At 45.4% G+C, this 16556-nt stretch overlaps 2 protein-coding genes and 2 pseudogenes across 4 annotated transcripts; 2 read left to right on the plus strand and 2 right to left on the minus strand.

Moving 5' to 3' along the window:
- Positions 1 to 3592: 3592 nt before the first annotated feature.
- On the minus strand, positions 3593 to 4144 carry LOC308074216 (NADH dehydrogenase [ubiquinone] 1 beta subcomplex subunit 5, mitochondrial-like; the record flags this gene model as incomplete). The annotated part of the gene is made up of 1 exon (XM_080413568.1): positions 3593 to 4144. The coding sequence occupies one exon, from the start codon at positions 4142 to 4144 to the stop codon at positions 3593 to 3595; it is 552 nt and encodes a 183-aa protein (XP_080269694.1).
- Positions 4145 to 5132: 988 nt separating this feature from the next.
- Positions 5133 to 6541, plus strand: LOC308074155 (solute carrier family 25 member 35-like; annotated as a pseudogene). The gene is made up of 2 exons: positions 5133 to 5289; positions 5774 to 6541. The product of its transcript is annotated as a solute carrier family 25 member 35-like (transcript).
- Positions 6542 to 13424: 6883 nt separating this feature from the next.
- On the minus strand, positions 13425 to 14128 carry LOC308074156 (inorganic pyrophosphatase-like; annotated as a pseudogene). Its single transcript has one exon. The product of its transcript is annotated as an inorganic pyrophosphatase-like (transcript).
- A 274-nt stretch (positions 14129 to 14402) lies between these two features.
- On the plus strand, positions 14403 to 15329 carry LOC308074886 (deoxyhypusine hydroxylase-like; the record flags this gene model as incomplete). The annotated part of the gene is made up of 1 exon (XM_080414394.1): positions 14403 to 15329. The coding sequence occupies one exon, from the start codon at positions 14403 to 14405 to the stop codon at positions 15327 to 15329; it is 927 nt and encodes a 308-aa protein (XP_080270520.1).
- Positions 15330 to 16556: the final 1227 nt, after the last annotated feature.

The raw sequence follows: 16556 nt of genomic DNA on the forward strand, positions 1-16556 counted from the left end.
CAGTACCTATGAATGGCCAGCATGTCCAACGCACTTCAATGCAACCACTGGGTTCTGCGGGCTTGATGTAGGGTCACTATGTACATTTACTAGAGTACTGTTACTTCACTGTTTCCCAAACGCTGGGTCGGGGCCCATTTGTGTGTCACGGACCCACTTTGATGGGTCGCGAGTAAACATCCCTTAATTATACATTTGGTTTTCCATTATTATTACTAGAGGTTTGGCCCTCACATCTAGGCCCGATCAAAAGACACTGCGGCCAGAAAGAAGGAAAGCTGCTGTGGCTAAAATGTTAAGATGTAGTAGGAAATGTAGTTTTATATTAACCGTACAATATGTAAGTACATTGAAGGCGGGAAAAGAAGCCTATATTATAGCCAGAGCTCTGATCAACAGTCTGGGGCAAGTTTCGGGGCAAGTGGAGTGTTCCTGTGTTGACCAACCCCTGACACATTTTGAAGGTCATTTCAATTAAAGTAGTAGGATAGGATAGGTAGATTCAAAACAAATTCAAACATTTTTCTAATGAATTTAATAAAAAAAGACATCAAAGAAATTAAGAGCAGTGAACAAGGAAAGACTGCTTTCATGTATTATGCTCCACACAAATGGAACAAACTTCAGGATTCTCTGAAACTGGTGCGATTGGTCTCAATTGAGACATTTAGGGTGCTTCTCGAGGACACACTACATAGTGATTGCACCTGCTTCATGTAACTCTATGTTTATTTGCATCTGTGACACTGTAATATGATTCAAATGTTTGTTATTGTTTTTCATTATGTATGTATTGTATTTATATGCTGTCATCAGGGCGTCCTTGAAAAAGAGAGCTTGCTCTCAACGGGCTTCCCTGAATAAATAAAGGAAAAAGAAAGAAAAAAAAATTCCAGAAAAAAATATATATAACTCTTAAGAAGTTGTGAAAATAGCAGATCTACAAGCTCACAACGTGTCGCATCGCAATGCATTGTGAGCTTGTAAATCTGCTATTTTCACTAGTTTGTGTCCCGGGGAGACATCACATTTCTCTTTTGGGTCTTGAGCTAAATAGTTTGGGAACCACAGCTGTACATAAAGGAATGGTTCACCCAAAACATTACTTATTTCTATCAATTACATTCAACATGAAGCGTTGACTTCATGGAGATTTTTTAGTTTTTGTCGCATTCCTAAGCCAGTAATTTGATGACTGACGGAGTCTCCGGTAGGAGATTCAATTGAGTCTCCTACTGACCGATCACCCGGTCATCAAATTATTGGCTAAGGAATGCGACAAAACCAAAACATGAATTCAAGTCTTCATTGGCTGTGTAATTGATAGAATATACAGTAAGTAATTTTTGGGGTGAACTACTCCTTTAAGTAAATGTTTTCACTCACAGACATATATTGTGCTTTCATTTCTAGGAAGGGACCCTCGGGACCCAAACAAAAAAAAAACATTATAATTAACCACTTAAGCCTTATTTCAAAAATTGTGCATACAAGCTATAGGCTACTGTCTCGGAGTGGGTTTTTGTGTTGAAAATATCACACAAGAGCCACACACACATATGAAATGATAGGTGCAGTGGAGTAACTAAATCCTTTCACCATCCGATGGAATATTTACTTTTATGGCCAAAAGGTGTATTTTAGACGTGAGGTGGGGGCCTCAGAGTGTTCCCACTAAGTAGAGTAGGCTTTCAACATCTTAACCCATTAAGACCTGACGCGATTCTTAAAAAAAATCTAAATCCTAACAGTTTTTTGAAAAAGATCTAGACAGACATACATCACATAATGTATACATCAAAGACAACTGATGTCACCGGTTGGCCGAATGAAGGCAGAGATCCACGCTGAAATATTCAATAGTGGTAGTCAATGGTGGTCAGATCTCTGTCTGAACCCTTGCCCAAATATGGAAGCATGATGTCATTGATATGTCATAGATGACTGACGTTATACACACTTGCCCAAATATGGAGTTACTGTACACCCGGCCTGGTGGAGATATGTGTTCCCCACTGAGCTTATGGCGTGACTCCTGTGGGGGTGAGCTGTGTAGAAGAGGGTCTGTTTGTCCGTCTTTTTATGTGTCTGTCTGTCTGATTTCTTGTGCACACTGCCAAGTAGGCCAATAATAGGAAAATAAATCCTCAAATATGTTTAACTTATCGTTAGCCTCATAGCATAATTGCCTAAGCAATATATGTTTTATTATAAACATCACTAACTGCCTAAGTCATCTACTTGACTTGGGCAATCATGAGAAAAAAAAAACTCATGTTGCCTAAATCATGTTTATCTGCCTTTATTTATCTCTGCCTAACTCTACTCTCCTAACACTGCTGCTTCATACTGCCTTGTTGCCTGTGTCCTCAGCCTATCAGAATGCTTGTTACATTCCAAAACTAGAAAAAGTGCTCCTCGGAGCACAGGTCTCCACCAGGTCAGGTACGTTATTGTGGCCTCCTGGTGGCGCTATAATAGGCCAATGTGAAAAGGGTGTCATTTCTTCTTAGGCCTTTCACGGCAATCGGACACTGCATTCATGATTTGAGGCTTTTGTTCCAAAAATGTGTTTTGCTAAATTAGACCTGCTGGTGGCACTATAACAGGCCAATGTGAAAAGGGTGCTATTTATTCCTCGGCCTAGTGGGAATGTGCGTGTGAAAATTCACGGAAATCGCAAGCTGCGTTCATGATTTGAGGCATTTTGTTCAAAACGGGCCAATCCTGCAAACTTTGGAAGCCAATCTTAGCCAATGAGGATGGAATATGGAAAATCGGACAGATCCGTGTTGATCACATGACTATAGAGATACTGTGTACCAATTTGCATGACGTTTGGATAAAATCTGTAGGAGTAAATGGGTTTTGCACAAATCGGCCTCCTGGTGGCGCTATAACAGGGCTATGTGAACAATCTGGGGCAGAGGTTCTGAATTGGCATCCAGGGAATGTGTGTGCACAGTTTCGGAGCGAGCGGGTCAACGGTGTCGGATATTAGCCACTCGCAGACGGACGGACGGACACACGGACGGACGGACGGACGGACGGACGGACACACAGACGGACGGACACACGGACGGACGGACGGACGGACGGACGGACAGGGGGTAAAACATACTCTCGCCATGCCTTTCGGCCTGGCGGAGACAATAATGGCTTGCCTACAATGGCTTGGTGATTTTGGAATGTAACCAGTGTTGCCAGATTTTGTGAGAGAAACAAGCAACCAGGTCTAGGAAAACCAGACCAAAAGAAGCGACTATGGGCCACATGAGTACTTTAACATATGTACATCAGCTATTTGAAAATAGCAGATCTACAAGCTCACAACGCGTCGCGATGCGACGCGTTGTGAGCTTGTAGATCGGCTATGTTCAAATAAAATCTTGCGGGGAAATTATAATAAGCAGATCTGGCAACCCTGAATGTAACAAGCATTCTAATAGGCTGAGGACATAAGGCAATAAGGCACAGTGAAGCTGCAGTATTAGGAGAGTAGGAGTTAGGCAGCAATGTCAATTTGGCCAAGAAAATGACTTGGGCATCGATGCTATGAGGCTAACGTTATGATTTGTTTTGCTGTGGTTGTTTAATTGTCTGGTGTGGATTTGGGACTGTAGTCGATGAGGTTCTTGTCCAGGGTCTCCACTTGGAACCAGGGCCCGTCTCCCCTGCTCCTCATGCGTCCGCGCACCTCCAGCTGCGTCCGTCTCATCTCCGCCTTCTGCTGCTCCACGTGTATGGCAGCCATCATCTTCTCGTAGTCTTTGACGGGGCTGTCGTAAACGTTCCGCGCGATCCACCTGGTGATCGGGTGCTTGTAGTACTCCCAGTGTTCCGGTTCGTAGCCCTCCGGGATCTCCGTCGCCAGTTCCGCCTCGCCGACGAACACGTTGACGCACGTGACGAGCACCGTCGTCGGAATCCCGGTCAGAAGAACGTAAAATCTCAACAAGTGGAGGAACCGCCGGTCGTAGTAGTCGCTGGGTTTGATCACAAACATTGTCTTCCTGTGAGCCCGGCGGACTGCGACTTTGTCTGTCCGAGAAATTGTCCTTGACAGTAAATTCACCATGTTGTTTCCGAGTTTGAGAGGATTCAGTCTGGCTGCTAAGGCAGCAGCAGACCGCAGAACACTCATACCCACTATTACTGCCCGAGGAACAGACAGTCCAACCATGTTGAACTTTTTGGAACTTTAATTTTATACCGGGAGTCAACGTGGGTTGGACTGGACTGAAACTAATGCCCAAATATGGACATTTCTGACTTCATAGTACTGATGTCGTAGATGGCTGACGTAATGATGTCACCAGGGGAATTTGCATCAGACTGAAACCTTTTCCAAATATGGAGATGACTGATGTCATAGTACTGATGTCATAGACCAGTGGTTCTCAGAGTGGGGTCCGGAGATGCCCAGGGTCCTAGAAGGGGTTCCAGTGGGTCCCCAGCCAAATTAGTTAACACTAGAGGTTTGGGCCGCTATGCGGCCCTCACACCTACGTCACAACGCCAATCCGACTGATATGCTCATATATGGCGATCTCTGTATTTGTCAGTCCTTGTCCCTTTTATGCCCATATGGAGATCTCTGATGTCATCAGTATATATATGCCCATACATAGGCATGCCCCCTTTTGTACCCATATAGGAGCTGACTGATTTGTGTGCACCTAATGCCTTGATGACACATTGAGGTTAGTCAACACACTCCATATGTGGGCTTAGCTACATTGGTAACTCAGGGGTCAGAGGTCCTTAAGCCAAATTTAATATAGGATGGCATCAAAGTCAATCAGTTTGAACATTTCTTTAACCTATTTTAAACTTAGGCAATTAAAAAATAACCGATCTAAAAGCTTGTAGATCGGCTATTTTTGAAGAAAAAAACAACATTTTAACAAATCTTTTATGGGATTCCCATCTCCGATCTTTTCATATGGGAGTCTGTGGCCAAATTCATATTAATTCACCGGTTCTTGACAGGAACACCATGGTCATTGATGACTGACGTCACAGTACCGATGATGTCAGATGGCTGATGCAATGATTTCAAAGAAGAAAAAAAAAAAAACGGATAAATATGAAAGAAAGGAACACGTTCCTGACCTTTGATCTTCGCCGCCATGGACTTCGTTCTCAGCGGCGTGGCCCGGCTGCGGCGCGTGTCTCTTCACCAACCCACTGGAGGTCGCCAAGACGCGCATGCAACTGCAGGGCGAGCTCCAAAGCCAGGGCACGTACCGGGTCTACTACCGGAACGTCTTCCACGCCTTCTACACAGTGGTGTAAAGTAACTAAGTAATTTTGAGGTATTTGTACTTTACTTGAGTATTTCCAATTTCCAATACTTTTACTTCTACTCCACTACATCTCAGAGGCAAATATTGTACTTTTACTCCACTACAATTATTTGAAAACTTTAGTTACTAGTTACTTTTCAGATATAAATTATGATATTATGAAACATACATTAACCACTTTAGCCCTGTTTTATACATAGGCTATTTGAAAATAGCAGATCTACAAGCTCACAACGCGTCGCATCGCGACGCGTTGTGAGCTTGTAGATCGGCTATTTTCAAATATTTAGTACTTTTACTTTTGGTATTTTAAGTATATTTTGATGCCAATACTTTTGTACTTTTACTCAAGTCAATTTTTAATTCTGGACTTTTACTTGTAACAGAGTATTTTTACATTGCAGTATTGGTACTTTTACTTAAGTAACGAATATGAGTACTTTTTCCACCACTGCTTCTACACCATCGGCAAAGTGGACGGCCTGGCCGGCCTGCAGAAGGGCCTGGTGCCGGGACTCCTGTACCAGTTCCTCATGAACGGAACGAGGCTGGGGCTCCTACGGCGTCATGGAGTCCTCGGGTCTCACCCGCGGCCCCGACGGCAGGGGTCAGCGGCGTCAAAAGCACGCTGGCGGGGGGCGCTGGCCGGGGCCGCCGGCGCCGTGATGGGCAGCCCCGCCTACATGGTGAAGACCCCACCTCCAGAGCCAGTCGACGCCGTCCATCGCCGTCGGACACCGGCACACGCACCGGGGGATGACCCACGCTCTGATGGCCATCCGGCGGGAGCACGGCGTCCTGGGGCTGTGGAGGGGGCGCCACCGCCGCCGTGCCCAGGGTCACGGCGGGGTCCGCCGCTCAGCTTGTCCACGTTCTCGTCCGCCAAGGAGCTGGTGGTCGACCTGCGGCTGTTTTCCGGAAGACAGCTGGCTGGTGGCGCTGAGCGCGGGCACGATGAGCAGCGTGGCGGTGGTGGCGGCCATATGACGCCGTTTGACGTGGTGTGCACCAGGCTCTACAACCAGCCCGTGGACCGCGCGGGCGGCGGTCGGCTCTACGGAGGCGTGGTCGACTGCTTCGCCAAGACCCTGCGGAAGGAGGGCGTGACGGGGCTCTACAAGGGCCTGGGAGCCTCGTTTTTCCGCGTGGGCCCTCACGTCGTTCTGTCTCTGCTGCTCTGGGACGAGCTGAGGAAGCTCCACAGGCAGTACACGTCAAGCAAGGCACTGTGACTAAAACTAACAAAAATTAAAACATTATAACTAACTGAAATGAAAAAGTTTAACCCATTGAGGCCTGAGTCCGATTCTTAAAAAGTTTTCCAAATCCTAACAGATTTTTGAAAAACATATAAAAAAATATTTGTTCACGATTTTTCAAAAATAGCAGATCTACAAGCTCGTAGCGCGGCACTCGGTGCCGCGCTATGAGCTTGTATATCTGCTATTTTTGAATAGCCTAAAGAAATCTAAAAGTGACACAGATGCGTCCCAGGTATTAATGGGTTAACAGGGCTTTATTACAAAATAAAGAGAAAGAGAAACAAAGATAACCAACTGAAACTGTATTGTGTCTTTACAAAGCATAATCATAGGGAAAATGTCCATATTTAGACAATACGTAATAATAATAAATTGCATTACACACTTTTCATTTGAAACAAATCTCAAAGTGCTACATGGCATAAAAAGTCATCAAAAGAAATAAACAATAAAAAAAAGTCATACATATAAGCCTAATATTTTGGGTGTATATGACATCTATCTTCCAATTTGTCAGCTGTGCCAGTTTTAACCACATGGCCTATGTGGTTTAGCCTGGTAAACCCCCTCCCTCCGGAAATCTCATTTGCATTTGATTTCAGGGAGGTCTGGGATTGCGAAGGGAGTAGAGATGGCCGAACACTGCGTGTCCGAACCAATCAGCGGCTGCTAGGGGCGGAATCATCCAATCACCTGCCTAGTAGCTTGAAAAAAAGAAAAACTGTCTGTCATCGATTCTGCGCCCGGAGTCTCAGATGCAAGTACGCTGTGAAACAAAATGTGTGTCGCAAGCTTTCTTCCATTTGACGGTGTCAGGTTATATGTGGTTGTCAATGAATTCCGAAAATCATACGAAACATATATTGAAAATAGTAAATCCAATCCACAAGCTTGCATTGCGACGTGTTGCGAGTGTTCCGACCTGGCATCCCTATTTTGTGCATGCCAAATCACTAGAGCTTGTCTGGGCGCTATGCTGCCCTCACATTAGTCTCGCGTAGCCAGACAACTATTCCACAATCTCCGAATGCTTTGTAGAGTCTGGAACTACACCTCCCGAAATCCGAGAGAGGAAACTGGCACTTCCGTTCACGAAAATATATTTTAAAATATCTTTACATTTTATTTCCATTTCTGCTAAGCAGCAAGCTAAATATACTTAGATGATTTTGATGTATATCAGGATTATAATTTGATAATGATCAGAGCTTCAGAGTCCCAGACTGTATGACCGGAAACATGTGAAAATTGTGGGAGGCAACAGTCTGGCCACGCGAGACTACCCTCACATCTATGTCACACCGCCGATCCGGCCTATGCCCATATATGGGCAGGACCCCCATTTGACACAAAATCTTCATCTCTGGCACCCCAATTTACACTGTAAAATCCTCAGTGCTTATTTGACTCTTACTGTGTTCAAGTGGAACAAAAGGAACCCTCACAGATCCATTTGGTCATGTCCATATTTGTACACTCTCAGAGTTACAGACCCCGTAAGTGACCACATGGACCCTTGATGGTCCCCAGACCCGATGTTGAGAACACGTGGTTTAGACAAGTCGTTCTCAAAGTGGCGTCCGGGGACCCTTGCATGTCTGTAACTCTGGGAGTGTACAAATGGTTCCATTTGGTACAAAAGGGTTCCAAATGGTTCCATTTGGTGTACAAATAGTTCCATTTGTACACTCCCCAGAGTTATTGGGGTTCTTGACGTTTAGAGGTCGAGAACCACTGGTTTAGACCTCATTGGTAACACCTAGACAGGGAGGTCTACCCAGAAGGCCATATTTTCGGGTTTGTGTTACGTCACCACAAAGGCATAGGGTCTATATAATAACATTCCAGCAGCTCTTAGAACATGAGGAACCCTACCGGATAGCATACTTTTGACTTAACGAATTACAACTTGTAATTGGAATCTCATAGATTAGAAGGCCGGTCGTTTTGAAATACTTATAACTTATATGGCCGAGGGAGAGATGGCAGAAGAGAAGGAAGCGGAAACGGTAGAAGAGTCGACCGAAAAGCAGGAGGAGATTCCCGAAAGGCCGGAGGAGGAGGTGTTGCGGATGGACGCGAAGAAGAAGAAGAAAGAAGAGCCGGAGCAAAACACGTCCGACGACGTGCTCCCGGAGAGCTTCGACGAGTCGGACGCCAGGCAACTTCTGCACGAACAGCGGCAGGGGGTGGTGTGGGACGCCAAGGAGACGGAGATACTGGAGCGGCTCTCCGAGTACGAGGAGGCGGCGGCCACCAGGGAGGCGGAGGAGGCGGCGAGGGCGGGGGACAACGGTGAGAAGGAGCCGCTGGTGAGGGAGGACATGATCTCCGACATCCAGGAGAGGCTGGACGCCAGCAAGAGGCAGCTGACGGAGGTGCGCAACGTGGGCGACGGCTTCGACGCCACGGAGGCAGGCATCCTGGCGGAGATGTCCCAGATGCAGGAGAAGTGGGAGGAGCAGAAGGCGCAGATGCTGGAGGACCTGTCGCAGCAGATGCAGTCGTGGGACCAGAAGGGAACGCAGCTGCGGGAGGACCTGATGTCGCAGCTGCAGGAGGGCATCGACGAGAGGCACGAGAGGCAGTCGCAGATGAAGGAGCGCTTCGACAAGAAATGACTATAGGGTTGCCAGGTCTGCTTATTATAATTTCCCTGCAAGATCATATTTGAAAATAGCCGATCTACAAGCTCCCAACGCGTCGGGTTGTCGGCTTGTTTCTCACAGAATCTGGCAACACTGGAAATTACCCTTATTAGACGAGTCATTCTTTATATTCATTTCAAGGACCACAAGGTTTGATATAGTACTGAAGTCATTTGTTGACCGGGATCCCCAGGGTACTCTCCTCCTTTTTTTAACAATTCTCAATTGAAAATAGGCAATCTACAAGCCTCCAAGCTTATAGGGTAACAAGTATGTATGAATTCCGACAGCGAAGGCTTTGATTTATTTTTGATATTTCGATATTTTTTATTGGCTTAGCACATCCTTCACCTTTTTTTAGACTAGATTTTCAGGTCGCGAGGTCACACACAGACCGCTGTCCAACAATGAGCAGCAGCCAGCGACAGACAGACAGACAACATCAATGTCATAGACAGCAGCCTACAAGAACAGCAGCCACCCAGTAGGCTATTGGGTAAATAGTCATTCTGGGGAATGTGTTCCACTGCCGTTTGAATGATTTCCTACAGTGGACGTCTCTTAATTTCCTCTTAAAATATTACTTAACTGGATTTCAATGGAATAGCCTAAAGCGATCCTTTCTCCCTTAAAGGGATAGTTCACCCCAAAATAACTTTTTTTCTATCGCTTAGTCACCCCATGGAGACTTGAATTCATGGAGATTTTTTTGTTTTTGTCGCATTCCTAAGCCAATAATTTGATGTCCGGCGGAAAAGTGCTAATGTCTCCGGTAGGAGACTCAAATGGTCTCCATATAGAGTCTCCTACCGCCGGTTATCAAATTATTGGCTTAGGAATGCGACAAAAACAGAAAACCTCCTTAAATTCAAGGCTTCATGGGGTGTGTAATGGATAGAAAATAAGTAATTTTTTGGGTGAACTACTCCTTATTCAAATCACGTTTTATAATGGAATTTACTGGTTGTCCAAATTTGGGCACGGATGACTTATATACAATTGATACATTTAACTTACTGTCTACCATATACTAGCTAACATGCATCTTTTAGAGAGATCATTATTTATACTAGACTTGGTCATTGCGAACGCGGGAGGAGGCGCGGCGAAGCCGCGCCTCCGACCAAGTGGAGCTTACTATATCATCGTGCTTGCGGTGTGTGTGTGTGTGTCCCATATTTATGGTCTCTTTCCGTCTGTGTTCACGCTCTCATTCTCTCATTGGCTCGCCGGCGAGAGATTGCGCCTGATCCCATTGCTTCACCGATCTGTCCGTCAACCCCCGCCCCGTTAACACAACATTACGAGCGACGCCCACTGCACTCTGGTTGGTTGCGAAATGAAACACTTCCTCATACCGAGTAACCTCGCATCACCAGTCTTTCCACCTCCGAGTACACCGACCCGCTGGGCCAGGCTTTTATTTTTTAGCAAAACTAAGCAATAAAAGCCTGGAGATCGAGGCGAATCTGCGTTCGCCTCCAGCGTTCGCGCGTCTTACTTGTGGTATACTATACTATACAGTAATGCAGTGGTTCTCAAACATTTTTTAACTCTTTATCACCAGCTTATTTCAAACAATCCTCAGGAAACACCCCACCTCCCCACCATATCTAATAGACAGCATAACACATTATTATATTTTAAAAAGCATACATTTTAACATTACTGAAATAATTAAGTTAATATCACATGGTACTCAATGGAGGTTGGATTGGCTTGAAACTTTGCCCAAGTAAGGATATCTCTGATGTCATAGTACTGATGTCATAGATGACTGACCTAATGACCACACAGCATCATGGTGCGCACGCATGACTTCCAAGATCCGCATTGGAAGCCACTCCGTTATTAGACCATGTCTTGTTTTAACCCATTAAGGCCTGAGGTTCAGTTTTTTTTTTTTTTTTAAACGTATGTTGCTATGTCAGTGGTTCTCAAACTCTATCATGTCAACGACCCCAAAATGTATTTGGCCGTGGACCCCCATCTCAAAATATTTTGTTCCAGGGACCCCCATGAAGCAAAGATTTGAGTTACAAATGTTCACTTTAAAAAATAAATATTCAAAGATTACACTCGGTGCCGCACTATGAGCTTGTATATCTGCTGTTTTTGAATATAAAGCCAAAGTGGAAAATAATGCTTTTAGCTCAAATCGAAAAATTGCGTTCCAGGTCTCTAATGGGTTAAACTGGACATGTGGAGGGGAATCGCTAAAACGCACTACATTTTCTCTCGTTATCTGGTATATGCAGATCTATGCAGTATCACAAATCTACAAATAAAGGAAGTTATCTATGGTAGCACTATGGGCAAATAGAGCTACCACATATTCAAGTCTGAGAGACACATTCGGGCAAACTCAGAGGTTTTAACCGCACTTTCACAAATATGCACAAGTCTAAGGGTCCTTAACCCGTAACTACTGCATCTTAGTGTATATAATTGCTGCACCACTTGTCCATATTTTTAATTCATCACTTACCTCAGGCTCACTTCCTGCAGTATGGAAAGATGCACAAGTTATTCCACTTCATAAAGGTGGTGATCAGTCGGATTTAAATAATTATAGGCCAATATCAAAATTGTGCTGTTTAGCCAAGATCCTTGAATCCCTAGTCAGTTCACAGTTACGTACATTCCTGAGCATGCACAACATATTCCAACCTCAACAGTCAGGGTTCAGACCAGGACATAGTACGGTGACAGCTACAACGCTTGTCACAAATAACATACTAACTGGTCTTGATAATCACCATCACTGTGTGCTGCTATTTTTATTGATCTTTCTAAAGCGTTTGATTCTGTGGACCATTATATTTTGTTACAAAAGCTAGCCTCCATTGGCTTGGATGATCTATCGGTCAGATGGTTTTCCAACTATCTGACGGGTAGAACTCAAGCTGTTGTTGCTGATGGTTTTAAATCCAGTTCTTTGTCAATTGGTAAAGGTGTCCCTCAGGGTTCAATTTTGGGCCCCCTTTTATTCACTCTTTATGTTAATAATATTGCACTCCCCTCTCCGCACTGGGATGTCCATTATTATGCAGACGACACAATTTTATACAGTATTGCCCCAACGCTGGAAGTGGCCACTGCAAATCTGCAGACTGCCTTCAATAGGTTTCAATGGGCTCTAATTAACCTTAAGCTTGTTTTAGACTCCAACAAAACAAAATGCATGGTATTTACTAGGTCTCCAAATATAAATCCCTTTACTGGTATTTACACTCTTAAAGGCGAACAAATTGAGCTGGTCACATCTTATAAATACCTAGGCATTTGGCTAGATGCCAAACTCTCATTTAAGGTTCATATGGAGAACCTAATCAAAAAATTAAAAGGTCAAATTGGCTTCCTTTACAGAAACAGGTCCTGTTTTTCTTTTACCAGCAGAAAGACTATTGTTCAATCTGTAATAATGTCTGTATTTGATTATGGGGATACACTGTATATGCATGCTTCACTCTCCACACTGAAGCCTCTGGATGCAGTCTACCACAGTGCTTTGCGTTTTATTACTGGTGATGATTATCTCACCCGTCACTGTATTTTATATGATAAAGTGGGTTGGCCATCTCTCGCAGTTCGTAGAGAGCAACATTGTATGTTATTTATTTATAAGGCCTTGTGTGGTAAACTTCCTTTATACCTAACCTCGCTCTTGGAACCAAAGGTTACTGGTCACTCAACACGTTCACAAACACACATTAGATATACCAGTCCACGTAAGAGCAGTGAACATGGAAAAACTGCATTCATGTATTATGCTCCGCACAAATGGAACAAACTTCAGGACTCTCTGAAACTGGTGCGATTGGTCTCAATAGAGACATTAAGGGTGCTTCTTGAGGACACACTACATAGTGACTGTACCTGTTTCATGTAACACTGTTTATTTGCATCTGATTTTAAATCTCTGTGTTGTTATCCATGTCCTCACTGTATTGTCTGATTCACCGCCTTTTGCGATTATTTTAACGTGGTTTTATGCTTCTGCTTTTCTTTTTTTCTTTATTGTCAAAGTTGTGACATTGTAATGTGATTCGAATGTTTGTTATCAGGGCGTCCTTGAAAAAGAGAGCTTGCTCTCAATGGGTTTCCCTGAATAAATAAAGGAAAAAGAAAGAAAGAAAGAAATAGAGCTACCACATCTTCAAGTCTGAGAGACACATTCTGGTCCACCTAAGATAGTTCCTGGGTTACTTATTCCTCTCGTAGTAGAACCATTGGTGGACTGCTGAGGGGATGGGGTCTTCTGATCCACACACACTTGTCTCATCAACAGCTTTGGCCTCATCCTCTGAGCAGTGTGAGTGTTCTTGATCGTCTCGATGGCAAAGTCCTTGTCTTTGAATTCTCCGTCGAAGGCAAACCGGTTTTCTGGTTTTCCATCTGGAACTTTGGACCTTGTGAACCAGTCGACCGTGGCCTCCAGGTATGGAGGTAATGCTGTTCAAGCTGCTGGCTTCAGGGTCTTCTACGTTGACGGCAACGACTTTCCAGTCAGTCTCACCCTCATCAATCGTGGCCAAAACACCAAGAACCTTCACCGTGATGACCTCGCCACGGGAGCACACCTTTGTCCCGATCTCACTGACATCGATCGGGTCGTTGTCACCCACAGCAGCCGGTGTCTCCGTCTTTGTGTCCTGGTATCGCTCTGTGGTATCGCTCCATAGTTCCACATGTAGCCTTTATGTGGGAATACGTTGGCAGTGTAACGCACTTTACCCTTCTTCACGTCTTGCTTTATTGGGTTCAGAGCTTCTTTTGTAGCGATCTCCATCTTGGCATTAGTCCATCTTGGTATCTCCATGTTAAAGAGGCTCTGGCCTTCATCAGCAAACATCGGAATGTCATGGAATGGTGAGATGTACTTGCCGTCAGCATCCTTGAAATACATACGTAACTCTGTTCCTCTCTCCTCGACTGTTAAGCTAAGCTTATGGTCGACTCACATGACAGATTTAAGGTAAACACAATATGGCCAAATATGAAGATAACTGATGTCATATGCCCAAATATGGAGAAGACATGCACAACAGTGGTGTCAGGGATGGAGGCTAAGGATTATATGGTCGTAAACAAGGCAATATGTGGCTATAACAGTGTTTGCTGTCAACGTGCCTGCTTGTTTGATTCACTGTGAAACTAAGATGAGTAAAGTCCTGAATAACATGAATATGGCCAGCGTTGAACAAGTAGCGGCAGTAGGTCAGGTTCTGGTCGATCCGGGACAGACGCTGACCCGACGTTTCAGGGCGCTGTTCACTCTGAGGAACCTGGGAGGCGCTGAAGCCGTAGAATGGATCAGCAAGGCGTTCGGCGATGACTCTGAGCTGTTGAAACACGAGCTGGCTTACTGTCTGGGGCAGATGCAGGACAAACGGGCCGTACCGACGCTCGTCGGCGTCCTAAAAGACACACGCCAGGAGCCCATGGTGAGACACGAGGCGGGCGAGGCTCTGGGAGCCATCGGCGACCTCGTGGTTCTGGACCTGCTGAAGGAGTACAGTCGAGACCCCGTCGTAGAGGTGGCAGAGACGTGCCAGCTGGCTGTTCGCAGACTGGAGTGGCTTCAAAGCGGAGGAGAGAAACAAGAGGAGGGTGGCGTCAAAGACCCCAACCCGTACTTGTCTGTCGACCCTGCGCCCCCTGCAACCAGGAAGAGCGTCTCCGAGCTACGAGACTCCCTACTGGACGAGAGCCTCCCGCTCTTTGAGCGTTACAGGGCCATGTTCGCTCTGCGTAACCTCGGCGGCGAGGATGCGGTGCTGGCGCTGGGCGCCGGTCTACGGTGCTCCGGCAGCGCTCTGTTCCGCCATGAGATCGCCTACGTCCTGGGCCAGATGCAGCACCCGGCCTCCGTCCCCGCGCTGCGGGCTGCTCTGGAGTGTTCCGAAGAGAGCGCCATGGTCCGCCACGAGGCGGCCGAAGCCCTGGGCTCCGTCGGCCGCGACGAGTGCGTCAGCGTGCTGCGGCGGTACTGCGGCGACGGGGAGCGTGTTGTCAAGGAGAGTTGTGAGGTTGCCCTCGACATGCTGGAGCATGAGAACAGCGATGAGTTTCACTACGCCGATGGCCTGGTTAGGATGCAGAGCTGAAGGCTGATGGAGGTTAGGATGCAGAGCTGAAGGCTGATGGACTGGTTAGGATACAGAGCTGAAGGCTGATGGACTGGTTCGGATACAGAGCTGAAGGCTGATGGACTGGTTAGGATACACGGCTAAATCAAATCAAATTTTCAGATCAAATTGTATTTATGTAGAACATTTACAACAACTAAAAGCTTACCAAAGTGCTGAACATGGTTAAAAACTAAATAATTCAAAGCATTGAAACAAAAGAAACATCAACAAATAATATGCATTGATAAAGAACAAAATATGCAGAGTTAAGACATCAGTTACTGTAAGCTCAAGTGCAATTAAAAGCCATAGAAAACAGATGGGTTTTAACTAGGGGGGGGGGAAAGGCCAAATCGACTGTGCGGATCTGATGGGGAGGGGCAACATGTACTGGAGAAGATCCGAAAGATAAGAGGGTGACAAGCCGTGAAGGCCATTGAGGAGGTGGGTGATTGTGTTCTGGATCTTTAGCAAGGGCTAAAGATGGACTGGTTAGGATACAGGGCTAAAGATGGACTGGTTAGGATACAGGGCTAAAGATGGACTGGTTAGGATAGTCAGCAACAACAACAGTGACTACATACAATGACTTTTAATGTATCCAGATGATTGGTAGGTGGAGTTATCAGATCGTCTGGCTAGGTGAGACCAAGGATGCCAGGACGTCTCTGGTGTTTACTGGCAACCCGTAACATTCAAGGTCTGTCCCGCTGTTCCAGTGAGGTGCCAGAGGGGGGCAGTGTGTGACTGCTGCACATAAAAGTGTCAACAGTGTGTTCAGTTTCATTACCCTAACCCAGGGGTCTTCAACAAGGGGTCCGGCACCCCTAGGGGGTCCTCAGAGTTACTACAGGGGGGCTGGCAAATCTTTGTGTGATATGATTTTTTTTCTTCTTACATTAACCACATGAACCCCATTATCCCTTTTCTGAGGAGAACTCAGAAGTTCAAAAATAGCCGATCTGCTATTGTTGGCAAAAAAAAAAAAAGTTTAATCTGATTGTACACAATATAGTGAGGGTCCCTGCATTATCTTTCTCTCTCAGTTAGGGGGCCTTTCCCCCTTTTTTCACATGAGGATTAGTTTAGTGTCTCAATGTTTAGCGTTACTCCTTTGACTTAATTTGAGTGTACACTTATTATTATGGCATGCAGCTCATGAAAATCTAAAATCCAGTACCTCAAAATATTAAAATATTACCA

The sequence above is a fragment of the Gymnoscopelus braueri genome, assembly GCF_963280865.1.
Source record: "Gymnoscopelus braueri genome assembly, chromosome: 19".
Lineage (NCBI taxonomy): Eukaryota > Metazoa > Chordata > Actinopteri > Myctophiformes > Myctophidae > Gymnoscopelus > Gymnoscopelus braueri.